The sequence below is a fragment of the Micromys minutus genome (assembly GCF_963924665.1).
Source record: "Micromys minutus genome assembly, chromosome: 5".
Taxonomy (NCBI): Eukaryota; Metazoa; Chordata; class Mammalia; order Rodentia; family Muridae; genus Micromys; species Micromys minutus.
Window position 1 is genome coordinate 81,140,959 of NC_137974.1, and position 21,790 is coordinate 81,162,748.

At 46.6% G+C, this 21,790-nt stretch overlaps 1 protein-coding gene across 4 annotated transcripts in view; it reads right to left on the reverse strand.

Moving 5' to 3' along the window:
- TBC1D8 (TBC1 domain family member 8) overlaps positions 1–21,790 on the reverse strand; it is a 96,803-nt gene that overhangs the window by 38,738 nt on the left and 36,275 nt on the right. For 2 of the 4 annotated variants that reach the window (XM_080916911.1, XM_080916910.1), the window contains exon 2: positions 8,701–8,811. In XM_080916911.1, the coding sequence (XP_080773037.1) occupies positions 8,701–8,811 (111 nt within the window). Of the gene's footprint in view, positions 1–8,655; positions 8,812–21,790 lie in introns of all 4 variants that reach the window. The other 2 variants (XM_080916909.1, XM_080916908.1) reach the window with 1 other exon arrangement.

Consider the following 21,790-nt stretch of genomic DNA (forward strand, 5'->3'; position numbering starts at 1 on the left):
CTCCCATGACGCCCCTTTCAGATAACTAAGGGTTACCTAATAGCAGGATTATCTTTCTGTGAGCACAGTGTCCTCTTCTGTTTTTTAAATATTTATTTATTTATTTTATGCATATGACTACACTATAGCTGTCTTCAGACACACCAGAAGAGGGCATCAGATCTCATTACAGATGGTTGTGAGCCACCATGTGGTTGCTGGGAATTGAACTCAGGACCTCTGGAAGAGTAGCCAATGATCTTAACCTCTGAGCCATCTCTCCAGTTCCTGCCTCAGTCTCTTAAGTAGCTAGGACTAAAGGCACATACCAAGTCACTCAGCTCTGAAAAGATTTTTAGTCTTCCTTTTAGCCTCAAAATATACTAGACCTAAAAGCTTGCTTTTAAAACCCCTATCCGCAACACATGTCACAGAAGGAAGAACATGTTATTTGATAAAAATTATTTGTACATACGCAAAATTACTTTTTAAAAAATGCATTAACAGCTCAACTGCCAGTGTCTCCATGGCAGGAAAGAAACAATAGTTGGCAACCCTCCTCCACCTCTAAAGGTGAACCCCATGTGGAAAATTCCAGCTAGTGTTGTTCCAAGGAAATGAGGAGCTACTGAGAACAAGTGTGACCATCCTGACCTAGAAGTGTGAACCCAGAAAGCTCACACTTTCCTCCTACTGGGCTGCCTCCCAGATGTTCCTTGAAGCACCCTGCAAGTCGTCTGCTCAGAGAAAACAAGCTGGCACGTCCTCTGCCACCTTGGTACGAAGTTCAGGAAGACACTAATCTGGTCCACCCGGGAACATTTCCTCCCTTAATAAAATCCACTCCACAAAGACAAAGCAAACAGCGAGGCAGAGCACAAGGGAGCAAAACACCAGCGGCGGTCAAGGGCACGGATAAGAGCCCGTGCGTCAGAAGGAACGCTCTGAGAGTACATTCTGTCAGAACCTGCAGCTAAGCTGCCCGCTAGCACCCGGGCGCCTGGTGTGTCCTTGGCAAGTGGCCGGCTTCTGGTGCTCTGCTCCTTTTCCCTCCAGTAGAGTATGCTGCTTCTACGAGCTGCTGTGGGAATCGAATTGGGCGGGGGAGGGGGGAGACGGGATTAATGGGGAGAATTAGCTCCTGTGGCCCCCAACTTTTAAAAACAGGCAACGTGTTCTGATTAGCAAATGTTTCCTCTTTCCTGTTGTGACCTTTGAAGTTTTCAAAGCACGTCTGTTTTCATTTTCCAAATCTAAGCCTTTAACTAAGTGTCCGTCAGACTATAGCAGTCTGTCTGGGTCCACCAAGGGACCGGGCCTGCATGTCTGCTGGGTCCAGGGCCTCCCACAGATGCCAGAGTCCAGACTGCTTGGGCTCTTATTTAAGGTGGTGTGGTATTTGCAGGTAACTTACACACTCCTCCTGGATCCCTTAAGACATCTCCAGATTCCTTACCCTGTCTGATACAGGGTAAATGATACAGAATTCCCATGGCATATTCTGCATGGAATGCCGAGAAGTCTGTATGTAGCCAGTACAGATGCAAGGGAGATAGAGTTATAGCACCACATTATATCTAACATGCTATATTTATACATTATGATCCAGATGCAAGGGAAGATATATGGAGTTATAGAACTGCATAATATATAACATGTTATATTTATATATTATTATCCAGATGCAAGGGAGATAGATATAGTATTATATAACTGCCTAATGTGTAACATGTTTATACATATTATCCATTTTGGTTGAATCAAAGCTCAGTACATACATCTTCTCCCACCAATAAAAAGCGCGCTCCTGGCTCTCCCTCCTCCCTGCTCCCTGCTCTCCCTGCTCTCCCTCCTCCCTGCTCTCCCTGCTCCCTGCTCCCTGTTCTCCCTGCTCTCTGCTCTCCCTGCTCCCTGCTCCCTCCTCCCTGCTCCCTGCTCCCTGCTCTCCCTGCTCCTTGCTCCCTCCTCCCTGCTCTCCCTGCTCTCCCTCCTCCCTGCTCTCCCTGCTCCCTGCTCTCCCTGCTCTCCCTGCTCCCTGCTCTCCCTCCTCCCTGCTCTCCCTGCTCCCTCCTCCCTGCTCCCTGCTCTCCCTCCTCCCTGCTCTCCCTGCTCCCTCCTCCCTGCTCCCTGCTCCTTGCTCCCTGCTCTCCCTGCTCCCTGCTCCCTCCTCCCTGCTCTCCCTGCTCTCCCTGCTCTCCCTGCTCTCCCTGCTCTCCCTGCTCTCCCTCCTCCCTGCTCTCCCTGCTCCCTGCTCTCCCTGCTCCCTGCTCTCCCTGCTCCCTGCTCTCCCTCCTCCCTGCTCCCTGCTCCCTGCTCTCCCTCCTCCCTGCTCTCCCTGCTCCCTCCTCCCTGCTCCCTGCTCTCCCTCCTCCCTGCTCCCTGCTCCTTGCTCCCTGCTCTCCCTGCTCCCTGCTCCCTCCTCCCTGCTCTCCCTGCTCTCCCTGCTCTCCCTGCTCTCCCTCCTCCCTGCTCCCTGCTCCCTCCTCCCTGCTCCCTGCTCCTTGCTCCCTGCTCTCCCTGCTCCCTCCTCCCTGCTCTCCCTGCTCTCCCTGCTCTCCCTGCTCTCCCTCCTCCCTGCTCTCCCTGCTCCCTGCTCTCCCTGCTCCCTGCTCTCCCTGCTCCCTGCTCTCCCTCCTCCCTGCTCTCCCTGCTCCCTGCTCTCCCTCCTCCCTACTCTCCCTGCTCTCCCTCCTCCCTGCTCTCCCTGCTCCCTGCTCTCCCTCCTCCCTGCTCCCTGCTCTCCCTGCTCCCTGCTCCCTGCTCCCTGCTCCCTGCTCCCTGCTCTCCCTCCTCCCTGCTCCCTGCTCCCTGCTCTCCCTCCTCCCTGCTCCCTGCTCTCCCTGCTCCCTGCTCTCCCTCCTCCCTGCTCTCCCTGCTCCCTGCTCTCCCTCCTCCCTGCTCTCCCTGCTCTCCCTCCTCCCTGCTCTCCCTGCTCCCTGCTCTCCCTGCTCCCTGCTCCCTGCTCCCTGCTCCCTGCTCTCCCTGCTCCCTCCTCCCTGCTCCCTGCTCTCCCTCCTCCCTGCTCCCTGCTCCCTGCTCCCTGCTCTCCCTGCTCCCTCCTCCCTGCTCCCTGCTCTCCCTCCTCCCTCCTCCCTGCTCCCTGCTCCCTGCTCTCCCTCCTCCCTGCTCCCTGCTCTCCCTGCTCCCTGCTCTCCCTGCTCCCTCCTCCCTGCTCTTTTACTTAACACCACGAGGGCATACCTCGAAAGCAGCAGGGGAGGAGGGGGAAGGGGGTGCGCTCTGAATTCATGCAGCCATGAATTCCTCAGACCAGTGCAAGTGCAAACTAATGCCCGGGAAGACTCACCGTTGAGAGTCCCGTGCAAGGCTCCGAGGCCTGAGGAGTGCTCTGCCACCTCTCTCCATGACTGGAGGATATCTTCTTCCAGGAACTGGGACAGACACCCCCAGGCCTCAGCTGGTAATAATGGAAGGTGTCAACTTATTGCCTACGCAATCTGATCCCTGGAATGGTTCTAAGACGATAACTCAGAGCCAGGAAGCTCTTTCCTACCCTTTGTGCTTCCTGAGATCAGTGACAACAAACGGTTCAGCCAGAGTTCCAGACCGTGACGATGACTAGGAAGTGCGCGACGGTGATTCTGAGACAGCGCTGAGGACTACTGACGAATACCAGGACATGCTGTGTGGGAACAGGAACAGCCAGTACAGAAGACGGCAGGGCCTGGGGGGCTGCCTGTCTCGAGTGCAGGACAGGACCGAGAGCACCAGACACTGCAATGGCAGGGAAGCCACATCCAACATAGGAATCCATTCAGCAGGGTCCGAACAGTGCAACCCAGAGGTTCTCAACCTGTGAGTTGTGACCCTTTTGAAGATCACATATCAGATATTTACACTGTGATTCATAATGGTAGCAGAATTAGTTATGATGTATCAGTGAAAAAAATTTATGGTTGAAAGTCCCAATGTGAGGAACTGTATTAAAGGGTCACAGCATCAGGAAGGTCGAGAAACACTGGTCTAACCTCTTTTTCACCTGGTTAGGGATCAGTGCCAATGGTTAGATGAATAATTCCAAAAAGAAAGCCCCCAGAAACTGTATTACCATCCAGCCCAAAAGAGGAAATTGTGACGTGTGTCATCATGAATAAACCAAGAAAACATTACAAGCCAGTCACTAAAGGGTGAAGCTTGCATGACTGCACCAATGAGATTCAAGAAGCCAGGCGCTAAAGGGCAGAGCATGTATGACTCCACCAATGAGATACAAGTCAGACTCTGAGACAGAAAACAGAATGGTGGTAGTCAGAGGGTGCAAAGTGGCTTGGCACAACAGCTCTGCAGATCAGCGCTGGTGACTGGAGGCAGTGCAGCTGAAGCACACCTATATAGGCAGAGCCCAGGTGGGAGTGCAGCTGAGGCACACCTGTATAGACAGAGCCCAGGTGGTAGTGCAGCTGAGGCACACCTGTATAGGCAGAGCCCAGGTAGAAGTGCAGCTGAGGTACATCTGTATAGGTAGAGCCCAGGTGGGAGTGCAGCTGAGGCACACCTGTATAGACAGAGCCCAGGTGGGAGTGCAGCTGAGGCACACCTGTATAGGCAGAGCCCAGGTAGAAGTGCAGCTGAAGCACATCTGTATAGGCAGAGCCCAGGTAGGAGTGCAGCTGAGGTACATCTGTATAGGTAGAGCCCAGGTAGGAGTGCAGCTGAGGTACATCTGTTTAGGTAGAGCCCAGGTGGGAGTGCAGCTGAGGCACACCTGTATAGACAGAGCCCAGGTGGGAGTGCAGCTGAGGCACACCTGTATAGACAGAGCCCAGGTGGTAGTGCAGCTGAGGCACACCTGTATAGGCAGAGCCCAGGTAGAAGTGCAGCTGAGGTACATCTGTATAGGTAGAGCCCAGGTGGGAGTGCAGCTGAGGCACACCTGTATAGACAGATTCCAGGTGGAAGTGCAGCTGAGGCACACCTGTATAGGCAGAGCCCAGGTAGAAGTGCAGCTGAAGCACACCTGTATAGGCAGAGCCCAGGTAGGAGTGCAGCTGAGGTACATCTGTTTAGGTAGAGCCCAGGTGGGAGTGCAGCTGAGGCACACCTGTATAGACAGAGCCCAGGTGGGAGTGCAGCTGAGGCACACCTGTATAGGCAGAGCCCAGATGGGAGTGCAGCTCAGTGGTGCAACACTGGCTTCACATATGCAAGGGCCTGGATTAGCTTCCTTCTTACCAAAAGAAAAGGTTATGGTAACAGATTGTTGCCAATTATTTTCTGGACATTGTTTTCTAACTCACTGCACCTAAGCAAATATTACATACCAAGTTACATGCCTAGCTCCTTTTCAGTTTGGATTTTTCCCCCTTAAATTCTCATAGGTGTGCATAATATATTTTGAAAAAATCCACACCCCCACCCTCTCTTAACACTTTCCCCACAATTACTGACTCCCTTCCTGTTCCTAACTAGCCCTGTTTCTACTTTTCTAGGGTAAAGTCACGGCATGCTAACGCCAGCAGAGCACCTGAGGTGATGGTGCCCAAGCTTGGGTGAGATCTGGACCAGTACCATACTGGATATCAAGGCATAAGGCCAGGTGTGAACAAATGGTTCCAGGCATGGAGACTTCCCTAGAAGAAAATGGAACACCCCAGGAACAAAGGGAGGTACTTCTTCATGGACGTTTCACACTCCAAGGACAAAGCAAGAACATGAGAAGTCTCAGAGGAGCTGAAGCAGAAGAAATGAAAAAGGAGATTGGGGACCTTGAACTACTGGTCAAAATCTGACAAAAACAAAAAACCCAAAACAAACAAACAAACAAAAAAAAACCAATAACTAAAACATAAGCAAGATTCAGAATATATTGCCCAAAACTGAATTAACTCAAGCAAGAATGATGAATTTAACAGAGACCTAAAAAGATAAACAAACAGAAACAAAACACCAACATTAGCTACCCAACATGCAATAAAGACCAGGGAGAAAGAATTTTAAAACAAAATTCGTGAACGGAATGATAGCAAAAGTGTCTCGCAATGGTTTTAAAAAGAAAAAATCCCAGTGCTGATGGCAGGGGCACAGCATGTTTAAAAATGGCTAACTGGCTGAGCTAAGAGAAGTAACGAACCCTAGCCAAGTTATTCTAGCCCAGTGATAAAAGCAGTCTTAAGTACACGTAATCCACAAGTGGGGACTAGGCGATGAGACAGGCACACAGCACACTAGAAGACAGCACTACCAAGTCTAGAGTGGCCTATGACTGTATTTGAACTTGGTACCTCAAATCCAAGAGCCAAAGGCAGATGTCTGCAAGTGTGAAAACCCTCAGAGACTAAGACATCCATGAAAATAGAAACCCACCGAGCCACACAATGAACAGCAGCAACACACAAACAGGTTCCGTGGTGGCTCACACCTGCACTTTGGGAGGCAAAGGCAAGCTGACCTCCGTGAGCTCAAGATCAGTCTGATCTACACAGAATTCCAGGCCAGCAGGACTACTTAGTAAAAAGAAAAAAAGAAAGAAAGAAATGAATCAAATAGAGGTTTCCAGGATGGGAGAAGTCATACCTGACTAAGTATTAAATCTGCATAAGGAACTGAAACAGACAATAACAGAAAACACAGGAGCTGGAGAGAGAGATGGCTCGGCGGGTGGGAAAGTCCTGGCTTCATAACCAGGAGGACTTGCATGCAGATCACCAGCATCCTTGTAAAGGCTTGGGTCCGGCAGAGCCTGCACCCTCAGGGCGGGGACCCAGCAGGCCGTCTCAGGCTTTCTGGCCAGTCTAGTCTAATCAGAGAGGGTTGGATTTAGTGTGAGACCAAGCTTCAAAAGGTAGGGAAGACATCTGGCGTGAGCCTCTAGCCTCTGTACATATTGTTACAAAGAATCACACCCATACCAACATATGCACATCAAAAATTACTATGGAAACCACCATTTCAGGTCTGATGAGACTGGTGGTATCATCTTGATAGTTCCTTTTAATGAGAAATGGGGAAACAGAAGAAAGAATATGCTGGCATTCTTTCCCCGTAAGGTGACAAAGAACATTGTTAGAACTGAAACTGTGTTTTTGACACACAACTCTAACTTCATATTGATAAAGTCCCTGGCCTCAACCTTACAGGAGGTTTTTAGAAAAAATAATCGCCAGTGTTAAACATTGAAAGTTTAACAATTTTGCTCTTCTTTAGTTTCTTTGTTTCCATGGAAACTAACTAAATGTAACACTTATAAAATGGCATAGTCAGCTAACTCCTGTTTTACAGAATTACATGTCTCCACCTTTGTAGCCCTTCTCTGACCCACTAGAAAGCTGTTCAGAAAGACATCCATCTTGTGTAACTAGAAGGTACTTAGGGTGGCTAGAGCTGGAAGCAACAGTTATCTTCCTTCTGTAGTTGAAACCTGATTTCTTTATAAATCTTTCTTAAGATTTATTTATTTATTTAACGTGAGTACACTATCACTCTTTCAGACACACCAGAAGAAAACATTGGATCCTATTACAAATGGTTGTGAGCCACCATGTGGTTGCTAGGAATTGAACTCAGGACCTTTGGAAGAATAGTCAGTGCTCTTAACCTCTGAGCTATCTCTCCAGCCCTTATAAATTATTTTTTAATTGGAGCAATCTGCCCTAGTTAGAAAAGAAAAGGGCAGACAAGAGCGTGCTCAGATGTTAACAGCAGTTAGATGGGGGAAGGCAGATGAGAAGTTTCATCCAAATTCTGCCTTTTCCTTTTGGCCCAGGGTGGGCATGTTTTCCCAATATAGAGGAATGCCAAGGCAATGGGGTGGAGATCAGGAGGGAGTGCACCTTCGTGAAGGCAGATGGAGGGGGAGGGGGGTGGAGCAGGGTGGGGGAAAGGCATAACATCTGAAATGTAAATACAGAGTATCTAATACAAAGAAATTCTGCCTTTTCCAAGGGAAAAGTTCAGTTTGGCTGGTGAACAGGGAACAATGAGCAAGGTTTACCATACCCAATGCAAACTGAAAACATTCCGGGCATGTGCACACACAGAGACAGAATCCAGTGTTCAAAAAGAGATCTACGGCGATGTTTTATTATTTTGTATATAATAGCATGTGTTACTCATATAGAATAATACAGACATTAGGCTTTGTTGATAAAGCGTTCTTTGAATATGACACTTCCATCCTACAGGACCCTTGGGACTCAATGCAACACCGAGTGGCACCTGCAGGAAGAACAGGACCTTGGGTGGAGTCGTGGGGTGAAGTCTAAATTTCCCCAGCACCCGGCGGAGCTGCGTGAATTTTTGTGCATTCACTCCTTGTTCAAAACAAATCGCTACAGCCCCTCAGACTGTGTCCTCACATCACCACAGTGGGTGTACATCCCCAGCACACACTTAGGTCAGAGGCAAGGTCACAAAGAGCATAGCTCAATTCATATGGAGCAATACCAGCGCTCTGAGATACCACTCAAACCTCGGCATGCCCAAGTGCTCGGCCTTTATGTACTTTTGATGGTTAGAAGTGAGACACACAAGAAGGACGAGGTGGAGAATAGGCAGAGGAATAGGTGCGGAGGAAGAGGACAAGAGAGGTGTCTGTGAGTGAAAGCAAGAACTGCTAAGTAGCTCCAGAGGCGTTACCTTTCAAACACCACGGACATGCAGACACTCAGCATGCTTCGACCGTAAGGTCTGGAACATTCCAACTGTAACGGAACTCACCAGTTGCTATGGCCCAGTAAATGTCTGATCCATTCAGTAACTCACCACATGCTATGGGAGAATACACCTGGGACCCTGGAACTTGAAGCAGAATCCGAAATGGAGCAACCCGCGCACTGGAGTCCAGCACCGCATCCAGAGCACCCACAAGGCGACCTAGGGGGACATTAGAAGAAAGGACACTGGTGAGTCCAGGGCAGACCAGGTCAGGCCAGAGAGCCAGCATGCATCCTATTCCATGCTTGGCACTGTGGTGGTTTGAATGAGAATCGTCCCTTCAAGAGTATGGTCATTACTATTGCTGTGATCAAACACCATGATCAAAGCAACTCGGGAGCAAAGGGTTTATTTTATGCTTTTACAGTACAGCCCACCAATGAAGGAAGTCAGGACAGGAACTCAAAGCAAGGCAGGGGCTGATGCAGAGGCCATGCTGGGGCCTAGAGGCAGGAGCTGATGCAGGGGCCATGTTGGGACCTAGAGGCAGGAGCTCATGAAGCCACGGAAGCCTTCTGGCTTCCTCTTCCACTATTATCCTCTCTTGGGCTCTCTTTACTGTGCCAAGCTGCTCTCCTTGGCCCACTTCATTCCATAAAGGATTAGAACACAGCATCCATGTGTAACTCTCAGAAGGTTTCATCTCAGTGATGCTGGCCTCTTCTCAATTGCTGCTAATATCTCAACCCCAGTTGACTAATATCCAGTGACCCAGCAAAGCAAAGGTTTCACTTTAGTGATTCTGGTCTCTTGTTGATAACAGCCAATACTTCAGCTCCTGACACCACAGACTCTCCACACAAAAGACCTGAGAGAGTCTTTGCTTCCCTCTGAAACTTCACAAGCCAGGCCTCTACCCTCTGCATGTCTCTCAACATTCTTATCTTCCTGCCTCCCACAGAACAGTGGCTCTTCTCATCCAAACGTTCCAAAGTACGTACACACACACACACACACACACACACACACACACACACAAACACACATACACACATACACACGCGCGCGCACACACACACACACACACACACAAACACACATACACACACACACACACACCATAGGTTTGAATACTTGGTCATGTTGGCAGAACTGTTTGGGAAGGATTAGAAGGTGTGGCTTTGGCTGGGAATGAGCTTTGAAGTTTCAAAAGCTTACATCATTCGCTGTTAGCTCTCTTTGCCTCCCACTTGTAGACATGGGTCTCAGCTACCAGTCCAAAGCCATGCCTGACTGCCTGCTGCCCTGTGCCCAGCTCTGATGGTCATGGGCTCTAAGCCCCAGAACTATAAGCCCCTAATAAACACTTCTACTTCTTGGTCATTATGTCTTACCACAGCAGCTCCCCGATTCTCAAGAGAGACAGCCCCACTCATTTCCCCAACATCTGGAGTCTATAGATGTTGTAGACTACATGTAGCTACAGGCATCAGCTATGCCAACAAAACCTGGGAAACCAGGATAGCGTCCCTCAAATCATCTCCATTCAAACCTGGTACTACTATATCAAGCTATGTGACTGAAAGTTGCTTGAACTTGTGTGTAGCTGGTTTCCTTATTTGAAATGGAGTAACTATCTTGTAAGAATAATTGAATTACGTGAGTTAACATGTCTGTTACTTCAAGTGCTGCCTGGACCATGATGTTCTCATTACTACTTTATCATGAGCCTCATCCCAAATACTGAGTGATACTTCTTCCTGCTCCAGAAACATACTAAGAGGGAAAAACCCATCAAGCCCTTCAAAGATTGTGGGGCGTGCATACACGTGTGTGTTTATGTGTGTGCACGTGTGTATGTGTATATGTGTGTCTATATGCATATATATGTGTATATACACACAAATACATAGACATGTACTATATACATACACGTGATATATACATATGTAAACACATGTGATGTATCCATATATGCACACATACATGATATGTATGTATACACAAACACACACACACACACACACAGTGCAAAGGAGGAATTGTTTTTCTGCTGTGATGGCTGTGCCCTGTGCTGAAGGCATCTGCTCCTACCTAATCATCCATCCCCAAAAGGGAACAAGCCTAAGGGGACTCTTACTGACTACACAACCCACTTCACATCTGGCTCAGCAGCACAACCTGACCTTGGGGCTGACTGGATGTCGCTGCCTAATATCCCATGAGGATTGTGGCACATATCCAGCGGAAGATTCAAACTCAAGCTCCAAGTAAATTCCTGGATCAACTACACCATTATGGGGGGACCCCCCAAGTCCACCTCTCAGATGTGGAGCCTGTCTGTACAATCCTCTGTAATGGGTTCAGTTCAGAGTCACATGACGGATTTAGCCACTTTCTGTGGCATCTGGGAACGCTGACCTTCATGCCCGTGACAGTTTTGAAAGATCCCTGGCTGTTTTCAGTAGCACGCCCCACGGTTTTGGTTTGTCTGATGTGGCTATCAGTCTCTGGTGGTTGTCGTGGTTACGAATGTCCATTTCATCACACGGTATCAGTCGGAGGATTTCAGCTCCTTCCTGGCATTGTTTCCTTCCTCACATACTTAGTCATGTGATTAAGGGACAGACTGGGACTGGAGAGTGGTTTGCTGGTCAAGAACGCCTGCTGCTCTGTCCTGAGGAATGGAGTCTGGACACTGGCTGACCATGAACGCTGGAAACTCCAGCTCCAAGGGCTCCGAAGCCCTCTCCTGGCCTCTGCTGGTACCTCCGTTCACAGGTGTGCATACGCGCACTGACACACAAATAAAAACCGGTTAAAGCAGGCTGTTTAAAGGAGCCCGGCTTCTGCGCTGTAATGATATTCTGTCTTTCTCTGTAATGAACAAGCCTCCTGTACACAAACTATAAACCCGGCATTCCTCAGCTCCTCCTCTTAGCAACTGATTCACGTCATCATGGCTTCGCTGTGCGTCCTGCTTTCAGACCTGGGTTATAATCTACCACTGTCATCATTTACTTGGATGCTCAGGCAATCCCAGCCAGCCGCTTCTGGCAGGTGTCTGTGTCCTTCGAACATGGTTTCACTGTTCTTTCTATTCTATAGCACAATAAACATACCATCTCTGCTCCCAACCTGGCACGGGCCGTTTCTCCAAGTAATTCGTTTTTCTTTAGGGAGGCACTGCATTTACAAACCAATCAGATGTGCTCATACCAGGGTCTCAGTAGGGAAATAGACTATGGCTACAAGGGTTTGAGAGCTGATTAGGAGCTCTGACTGCTCTTGCAGAAGAAACCAGGGTTCAGTTCCTAGGGCAGCTTACAACAGGCCCTAACTCTGGGGCTGGAAGATCCAGCGCCCTCTTATGGCCATCACGGGTACTGCACTATGGCACACATGAATGCAAGCAAAACAACCACGTACATTAAAAATATTTTCTTTTAAAATTTAAATAAATAAAATCTAGGCATAGTGGCACATTTTTTAAAATCCTATCACTTGGGAAGCAGAAGCAGGCAGATCTCTGTGAGTTCAAAGCCAGCCTGGTTGGTCTACATAGTGAGTGTCAGGACAGCTAAAGCTATATAATGAGACCCTGTCTTGAAAACAAACAGGGCTGGAGAGGTTGCTCAGTGGTTAGAGCACTGGCTGCTCTTCCAAAGGTCCTGAGTTCAATTCCCAGCAACTACATGGTGGCTCACAACCATCTGTAATGGGATCCAATGCCCTCTTCTAGTGTGTCTGATGACAGCTACAACGTACTCACATTAAAATAAAGCTTAAAAGAAAACAAACAAATATATTTATATTTATGTATATATACATACATATATGGGCTAAAGGTGTGTTTTCAAAAGACTACTGAAAGTACACATATATGTACATTTATATGATGTTGGGTATACACAATCTCATGTGTGCATAGGCATATGTATATTTACATAATACGTGCACATGTATACATCTATATATACATTTAACATTGCGTTTTATTCATATATATACACCATACACACATATATACAAATACATATACAATTGACAAGCTTTATACCAGTACTTCCTATTACAATCTACTACATCAGCACTCTTCCCTCAAACTTTGCAACTTGCAACTACATCAAACACAACACTAAGAAAATCCTTTTGAGCAAGCTCAGTCCAGCCCCTAAGTAACCATTTCCCTGCCTCGGCCTTCTGAGTAAGGATCACAGACACGCCTCACCGAGCCCGGCTTTCGTGACTCTCAGTGTGCTCATTTATTGATCAATCTGGTTGCAAACAAGGTAACCTCCCTGGCAGATGCCCTCTCACCCCATCCTGCCTCCAATGGAACGAGCTCCACCCAACTCAGGAGAAGGATAAAGGGCAGGGCCCTCACACCCGGGGTTACCCTGGCTACTTAGAAACCACTCCTCCTTCCTGGGTGCTCCCATATTCCAGGTGACTGTGCAAATTTAATCAGCAGCTGTTAGGCAGGAAGGCTAAAGGAGTGTTTGCAAAAGACTGAGAGAACACATATGTCTTGCAAAGGAGGGACACGGTGGTGACAGAGAAGCTGAGGAAAGTCAGAAAGGGTCTAAGTGCCCCACCCTCCCAACCATCACACACCCTGGGCATTTCCAAGATGGATCTAGAACCCACAGTAAGCTTCGTTCTTTGTTTCTTTGGAGGTGCTGGAGACTCTACCTAATACTGTGTACACGTTAGGCAAGCACTTCATACCAGGCTCTCACCCCAGCCGCCTGAGGACCCATGGAAATAAGGAGGGAGGAGAGGTGAGCAGCAACTCAGCAGCGGCAGAAAAGCAGGGATTCTTCTGACTGGAAAGAGTGGTTTTATTTCCCTCTGTGAGATTCCAGTGGTTTTGAAAGGTCAGGGATGTCTTACATCGACCCAGCCCCTCACAGAGCCTGGAAGTTATTCCATCTACACCAGAGAACACTGGGCAGCCTGGGAGTGGGGACTTTTCCTCAGCTCACCAAAGGACTGAGGTCACAGGTCAGACCACAACCCTGAAATCTAGAGACACCAGGAGAATCCAGTCACAGATGCAGTAGATCTCCCTGGTGTGATGCCTTTAACTGTAGGACACCTGAAAGTGATGGTGGTGAACCATTAAGTGTGGTCTGAGCGCATGAAAGAAAAACCCCAAGACTACAGTCTCAAGGGAACCCCCTAATGTCAGACACCCACCAGGTCTGGGAAGGTAAAGAGTTAAGGATTTGCAATGGCCTCTGGGAATTCTCCATCAAAACCCCAGCATTCCACAGAGGAGTGGCCAGTGCCTTATCCAAGCTACAGAAGAACACTGTCTTTTCTGTCCCCAAAGGCAAGGAAAGAGTGACCAAGGAACATATATGAAGGTCACAGGTCCATCACATCTGTGACTTTCTGGTATAATCATGCAACCTTCATGATTTAATGACCAACTCCCCAAAGTTCCTAGTTCAGGTGACGGTGTACAAGAGGGAAGAACGCTGACACAGACCATCTGCAAAGCCCTTAAAGGAGCCCAGAGGCAAAGAAAGGGCTTCAAAATGAGCAGTTCTGAGAGATTTGAAAGCCCTGGTATCACGTCTCTGGTGGTTTATCATCTATGGTAGACACAGCCATAGTCAACCTTGAAAAGTGGTCCCAAATGCAGCTAGATGACCGTCCCCTTGGTTCCTAGTACCCAACAAAGTACAACTGGCTCACACAACAATGTCTGTTGGTAGGCAAGAAGCAAAACCGTCTGGGAGGTAAATCACAACCGGAGAGCTCCAGAAACGACACAGAGCATGCTGTTATACACAGGGGGTTTGTGATGCTCGTATTTAACAGGTTAGCCCTCTTGGCAAGAAGGCAAGAACACAGTAAATTTAAGTAGAGAGAGAAAAACTCTAAGAATTTAAAAGCCAACCTGCAAATCCACACCCAGACTGATTATCCTTCAGAACAGAAAAGAGCTGCTCAAGGCAACCTGTAACCCGCTCTGGTGAAAGTGAACACCACCAGCCCTCAAATCTACACCCAGTGAAACCGTCCTTAAAACTGGTAGAAGTCGGCACGGTCCTGCATGTCAGCAAACATCACGTGGGCAGGAGGACGCGAACTGAAGGCTAGCTCATGTACAGCATGATGTAGTATAGAAAACAGGTCATAATATTAAATCTCTTAACTCCAGACCCAGGAGATCTGACACCCCCTCTTCTGGCCTCTGGGAGCACTGCACCCATGAGGTGCACTCACACACAGGCAAAACACTCACTCACAACACACACACACACACACCCTAAAAGAGAAATGCTGTCTTTAAACAAAAAAAAAATCAGGAAGTTGATTCCCAGCTGACTAGCCCACAAGATGTCTTCAGAGAAAGAGAAACTCCTCTGGATCAAAAACTAGACTTTGCTCAAGAGAAGAAGTTAGTGAGAAAAACTGAATAAATGGGCTCATTTGTGGCAATCAGGTAAAAATCAGAAAAGGGGTTGAAATAGGATAATTAGTAGTTTAAAAAAATGTTAAAAATTACCTCTCCTACATCAACTTATAACTCCATGGTTTTTTTCAGAATACACCAACTAAAAGTGACTTTTCTTTTTTTCTCAGTATGTATTTTTTTAATGACACATTAAGCGACTAATATTAAGACTCATACCAAGGGCTGGAGAGATGGCTCGGTGGTTAGAGCACTGGCTGCTCTTCCACAGGCCCTGATTGCAACTCCCAGCAACCACATGGTGGCTCTCGACCATCTGTAATGGGATCTGAAACCTCTCCTTCTGGTGTGTCTGAAGACAGCTACAGTGTACACACACACACACTAATAATAATAATAATAATAATAATAATAATAATAATAATAATAATAATAATAATAAATACAAATTTTTAAAAGACTCATATCGAATAAAGTTAAAAATAGGAAAATAGTACCTAAAAACCAAATTTTATTTTATTTTTAAGATAGAGTCTCATATGACCCAGGCTTGCCTCAAACTCACTGTATTTGCCCAGAATGACTTTAAGCCCACAATTCTCTTCCTTCATCCTCCCCAGGGAGTGAAGATACAGGCTGTGTGCCACCACGGCCCACTTAATGTTCACTGATACACTAGGCACACCAGGCAAGACATGTTCATCAACAGGAGAGTGGATTTTAAATGTGGCATATACCCAAAATAAAGTCTTATTTAGACATAAAATCAATTTAGGACTTTACATAGTCTGGGTCTAAATGCACCAACTAAAAGTGATTTCAAAAGCTGTAAAGAACCAGGCATTCCTGGCACATGCCTATAATCTAAGCAGAAGATTCCCTGTGAGTTCAAGGCCAGCCTGGTCTACAGAGTTCCAAGATAGACAGGGCTACACAGAGAAACCCTATCATGAAAACAAAACAAGCAAAAACATAAAGAACAAAACCTTGTCATTTGCAGAATGGATGGAACCCAAGATCACTGAGCAATGTAAGCCAGTCTCAGCTGAACCTGAGGGTTTTCCCCACATCTGCCAGATGTGTGTGTGTGAGTGTGTGTGCACGCACACACCTTTGTGCATGCTCATGTGTATATGCATGTGTGTGAGTATGTATGTATGTATGTGTGCATGTGTGTTTGCATGTGTGCGTGTTTGTGTGTATGGAGAAAGGGATGGGAGGGAAGAGGACCAGAGAGTAAACAAATTTTAGACAGAACAGATTTCATAACAGAAACACTATCAGGGTTAAAGAGAGTCATTACGCAATGCTAAAGGGGCGGATTCTGCAGGACCATACAGTAACCATTAACCACACATACCTGATGTGACATCTACATACTTTTGACAAAAGTGGAAAACTATGGGGAAATGAGATGAGACCTGTATTGGAGACTTCAATAGCCATCTTCTAGTAACTAGCAAAGCAAGCTTGGCACACGGCCAATGAGTCCACAGCTTCCCAAAGCAGTATTAAATCAACTGAATCTAATCTGTGTGTATCGAATCCTTCATCAGTACCAACCAGTGCATCTCAACTTCACAGTGTCCAAGTACCAAGGACCTAACAGCAATGCTATCTTAAAGGAATCAAGATCATGAAATCACACCCTTGGGCCACAGCGGAATTAAACCAGATGCCCAAGAACAGAGAGCAAGCTAGGAATTTCCCCAAAATTTAGAAATTAAACCACTTCAAATAACACAGGTCAAATGAAAATCCTCAAGAGAATTTCTTAAATATTTTAACTCCATGTAAGTGAAGGTTTACAAATCAGACCCGTGCGTAGGATTCAGCAGCAGCACAGTTTAGAGGGAAATACAGCATCGGGCGCATAGGTTAGGACAGTACAAAGACCTGAGATCAATGACGTAAGCCAGTACACTAGAAAATGAAAGAGCAATCTGACCCTAATGCAAAAAATATCAGAGAGAAAATCAATAAAAGCTAAAAGTGGGGAAGAAAATAACAGGAAAAGATCACTAAAAACTGTCAAAGCCTTACTTAGATCTACAGGAAAATAGAAGGAAAAGACAAATTACCAGTATTACAAAGGGAGGGGAAGGCAGGGAACGAAGCCATGTCTGCCCAGCCTGATAAAGGCCTGGGTTCTGACCCCCAGCATGGCACAAGCTGGGGGTGCGATTGCAAACCTAAATAATCCCAACACTCCTTAGGTGGAAGAGGATCAAAGTCCTAGGTCACGTGTGGCTAGGAGGTGTTCAAAGTTACCCAGATGCTGAGACCCTCCTGGGAGGGAGGGGTTAGAGTTAATAACTATTAAGAGATAACTGCAAATAATTTTTATGCCTCTAAATTCAATAACCTATATGAAATGACATGATCCTTTAAGGAAATGAACCACTGAAACTCGTAAGGAGAGATGAAGCATTTGAACAAACCTATTATCTACTAAAGAAACCAAATCAACAGCGGACAGTCTGAAAAACTTTGCCGCTCAGATGCGCTCATGGTAAATACTGTTCGACCTTAAGGGTAATTTAACAATGACATTCTCTAAGATCTCCTTCGGTAAACACGTGTGTAGTGCATTCTACTGTGTCAGTGAACCTTGCATTCCTGAAACAACCAAATCAATAAAACTACTGAAAAGAGAAAGCTGCCACACTGCCCATACAAAACTCATCAACAAAACATTAGCAAAACAAACAAAAGCAAAAAAAAAAAAAAAAAGTCCAGCAGTTGAATAAAATGAATTAAACTCCACGGACAACTTGAACTCACTTATATATTAGAACATATATATCATCGGGGTAAAATTCTTGTGTCAATTGGTACAGAAAAAGTATCTGAAAAAAATAATCTAACACTTTTCATGATTGATTTAAGCAAAGCCAACCACCTAGGACTTACCAATCTCTGTAACCTGGAAATCTCTCTCACAAACAGAGCCCCTACAGTACACCCTACAGTGGTAAGAAACCGAAATGCATTCCTACCTACCAAAAAATGAGGAATATGGCAAGGATGCTTTCTCGTGCCATGCCCACTAACATCATACCGAAAGTCCTAGCCGGTGCAGCAAGAAGAAAAAAGGAAATAGAATGTGTCGGAGAGAGAAGAGAAAATCAAACCTGGTTCACAGATGACACGTTTGTTCAACACCCAACGTATCTCAGGGAACTAATAACCCAAAGTATAGTTCTAGCAAGACACCGTGTGACCTGTGACAACAACTGCCCTATTGTGTGCCAGGAATGAATACTGAGGCTCTGAGGGAAAAGGAAGATAAGCTGCTCTGGGCGACAGTAAAAGGCCAGGTGCAAGCTGGCCTACTATGCACAGTCTGCACACGTGAAGCTGCACAGTGCCGATGGAGAGCAAAGAAATATAAATGGAAGATTCTGTGCTATTATGGTGGTGGTACCTCCCAATTTCATCTGTAGATGTAATTGGACACCAGTAAAAACCCCAGCAAGCTATTTATAAACACTGACAGCATTGTAACATTGGAAGGGAAAAGGGAAGGTCTACAGAGACTAAAGATGAATCATAGTCCTATGGCCTGATCAAGTATCATACAGGCCAGTGGGAGGGAATAGACCTCACAGATCCGTCAATCATCCATCTGACCTTTGACAGGGAGCAAAGGTCATCAAGAGCCTTCAGCACTGGTGCTTAACTGAACAAATTAATATAGACAACAGTCTTTATACCATTAACAAAAATTAACACAACTAGCCTACTATGGTCTGAAGCATGAAGTATAAACCATACAGGTTCCAGCAGAAAACACAGAACATGTAGACCACCCTAGCTATGACCGATCCTCAATGTTTTTTAAGAACCTATAATCTGTGCAAGAAACTTGTGAACCAACTCACCGAGGTGAACAAGAAGAACTGTATTCATGTGTAGCTGGAAATAATGGAGAAGAAACACAAAGTATGCATGTATGTATGCATGTATGCATGTATGTCTGTGCTCTATGGGGTATGTGTGTATGCATGTATACATGTATGTATGTGTGTATACATGTATGTATGTATGTATGTATATGCTCCATGGAGTATGTTTGTATGTATGTATGTATGTATGTATGCATGTATGTATGCATGTATGTGCTTCATGAAGTATGTATGTATGTACATGCTCCATGGGGCACAGCTTACCAGTCCATGTACCACGATACAAACCTGCTAGAAATGAAACACCAAGGAAGAGAAGAGCAGAGCCGTGGTCCACACCAAGTCAGAAGTTTCCAGGGAGGGAAAAGGGCAGAATGATCCACATGGGAAGAGATGACCGACCAGCGTGGGTCCTGCTTGACTACAGTCACAGACATCCACCATGCTGGTTACAATCGAAGGAACGCAAGTAACTACCTGTGAGCACTGTCTCAGGACAGAGCTCCAAGGATACTTCTCAGAGAAACTAGTGTTTCAACTCATGGACTGAATAAAGCAGATCCACCCTTAACTTAGGACAACTGTCCAGTCATCTGAGGGCCTACGTAGAACAGAGATGCAAAGAAAAGTCAAGCCTGCCTTTTCTCCAGCCCAGAGGGGCTCCAGCCTTGAGACTCCCAGACTTACTCCAGCGCACCTCACCCTGGGCCCCCAGCTATATCATCAGTTTCCCTAGTTTTCCAACTAATAGTTGACCGGCCTGTCTTGCAAATTCCCAGTCTTCGAAACTGCAGGAGTCCCAGGATAGACTTTGCCTTCATTCCTCCACGGGAAACAATGGAAGGTTTCCATCGAGGCAGAGCTGAATCCACAGAACCTGCTTACTATCTACAGGCAAGTCAAGGGTACAAAAAGCAAGTTCAGCCACCAGCAGGGACACACCTCCAAACGGGAAAACAGAAAGGCAATAAATAGTGTAGTAGGTGCCTCAGGCAAGTCCTCCAGGAGACAGTCAGAAAAGGCCCCACTGTCAGAGCTGGAGAGCATACAAACACAGACATATTCACCTGCATGAGTGCACACATGTAATTCAGAGGTGACAGTTCTCTGTGTTCTTCCCTGAAGTCCTTCTGGGGCAACAGGCTGTGTCAATGAAAGTCGATGGTCTTGATGTTATGGTTTTATGTTTATGTTTCCATAAAACATAGAACATAGAACACACACACATACATACACACACACATACATACACACACACATACATACACACACACATACACACACACACACATAAAGCTTAGGATATGGAAAGGTTTACAGACTAAGGATAAACAATGTGTTTTAAGCCAAGTACCACTACAAAAGGTTTTGTTTATGAAGCAAAGCAGGCCAAACGAACAACGAAACTCACACAGTAAACTATGACAGTTGTTTTTGAGAAAAGGAAATATTTCAGTGTAGACTTGGCACAGCCCACACAGCATGCCTCAGAACCACAGTGGTGAACTTCTCAGAACTTATCACGAGAGCTCCCAGCATACTCACCGACTGCCCTGTTATGTAGTAGTTCCTCCAAGAGTAAAACTGCCCAATTTTGGAGGAACTCCTTAAGACACAGGAAGTTCTAAAGTGTTTCTCAACCTGTGGGTACCAACCCGTTTGGGGGTCAAATGACCCTTTCAAAGGGGTCACCTAAGACCACTGGAAAACACAAATAGTTATACTACAATCCATAACTGTAGCAAAGTTACTAAAATAACAACAAAAATAGTTTTACGGTTGTTGCGGGGTTGTGGTGAGGGTCAACACAGCGTGAGGAACTGTATTAATGGTCATAGCACCGGGAAGGCTGAGAATCGCTACTTTACAGTGAGCTAAAATAATCCACCATAAAAAAAATAATGATAGGAGGAGGAGGAGGAGGAAGAATCCATCATGCAAGGAAGCACCTTAAACTCACAAAGTGAACACCTGGGCTTCAGGAAGTCCCTGAAACTGACCACATTCACTGCCCCCCCCCCCCACCAAACTTATATAAGCAGAAAGGACAGCTGAGGGATGCTCACAGTCAAGCCCAGCCCAGCAGTCTAGGTGGGGCTCAGACCAAGTGCACCATCAGGAAGGGCCACTCTCCACCCTGCTGAGCTGCCTGCAGTTTCTAGTCTCCACGAGCTGTCACCCACGCTGGGGTGGGCCTCTGGTGATGTGGCTGTCCTTGAGTCATTTCTGCTCCTGTAGGTGACCCCTCACCTGTATTTCTGTAAATAACCCCATGTAAAACTCTGTGGTGGGATCCTGACTCAGTCTGTTACAGGTCCTCTATCTGGGGCGTTTGTTTCCATCTCCCAGGGACAGTGCCATACAACGTCTCCAAAGCAGATGTTAGCGCTGCACATCTCACCCACTGCAAGTGCCTTACCCAGGGAGAGCACTCACCCTGTTACTTTGTGCCTTTTTCAGCACTTAGCCATGTTGAAACGTGTCTAAAAACTATTTAGACAGATGCTATTAGACAGATGTCATGGTTGCAGCTACATACAGTTTCCAGGACAGTAGCATGTCTGTAACCTAGAGCAATAATACCATACAGACACAAATGTTAATAGTGTCCACGCATGAGTGTGCTCACTGTCACAGAATGGCAGCAGCAGTGTGCCTCTTACAACACACCCATCATTGCATAACACATAACCGTGTGTGCACAAGCATCCTCCCGGCTTCATCTCTGCAGATCGCTGACACGGTTGCTTAGAGAAATATAATGGTGGCATTGTCTTGTAATTGTAGAGCTTGGGATGCTGGTGCAGGAGGATTGCTGCATTGCCACAGTTCAAAGCCAACTGGGCTACATAGTAAGCTG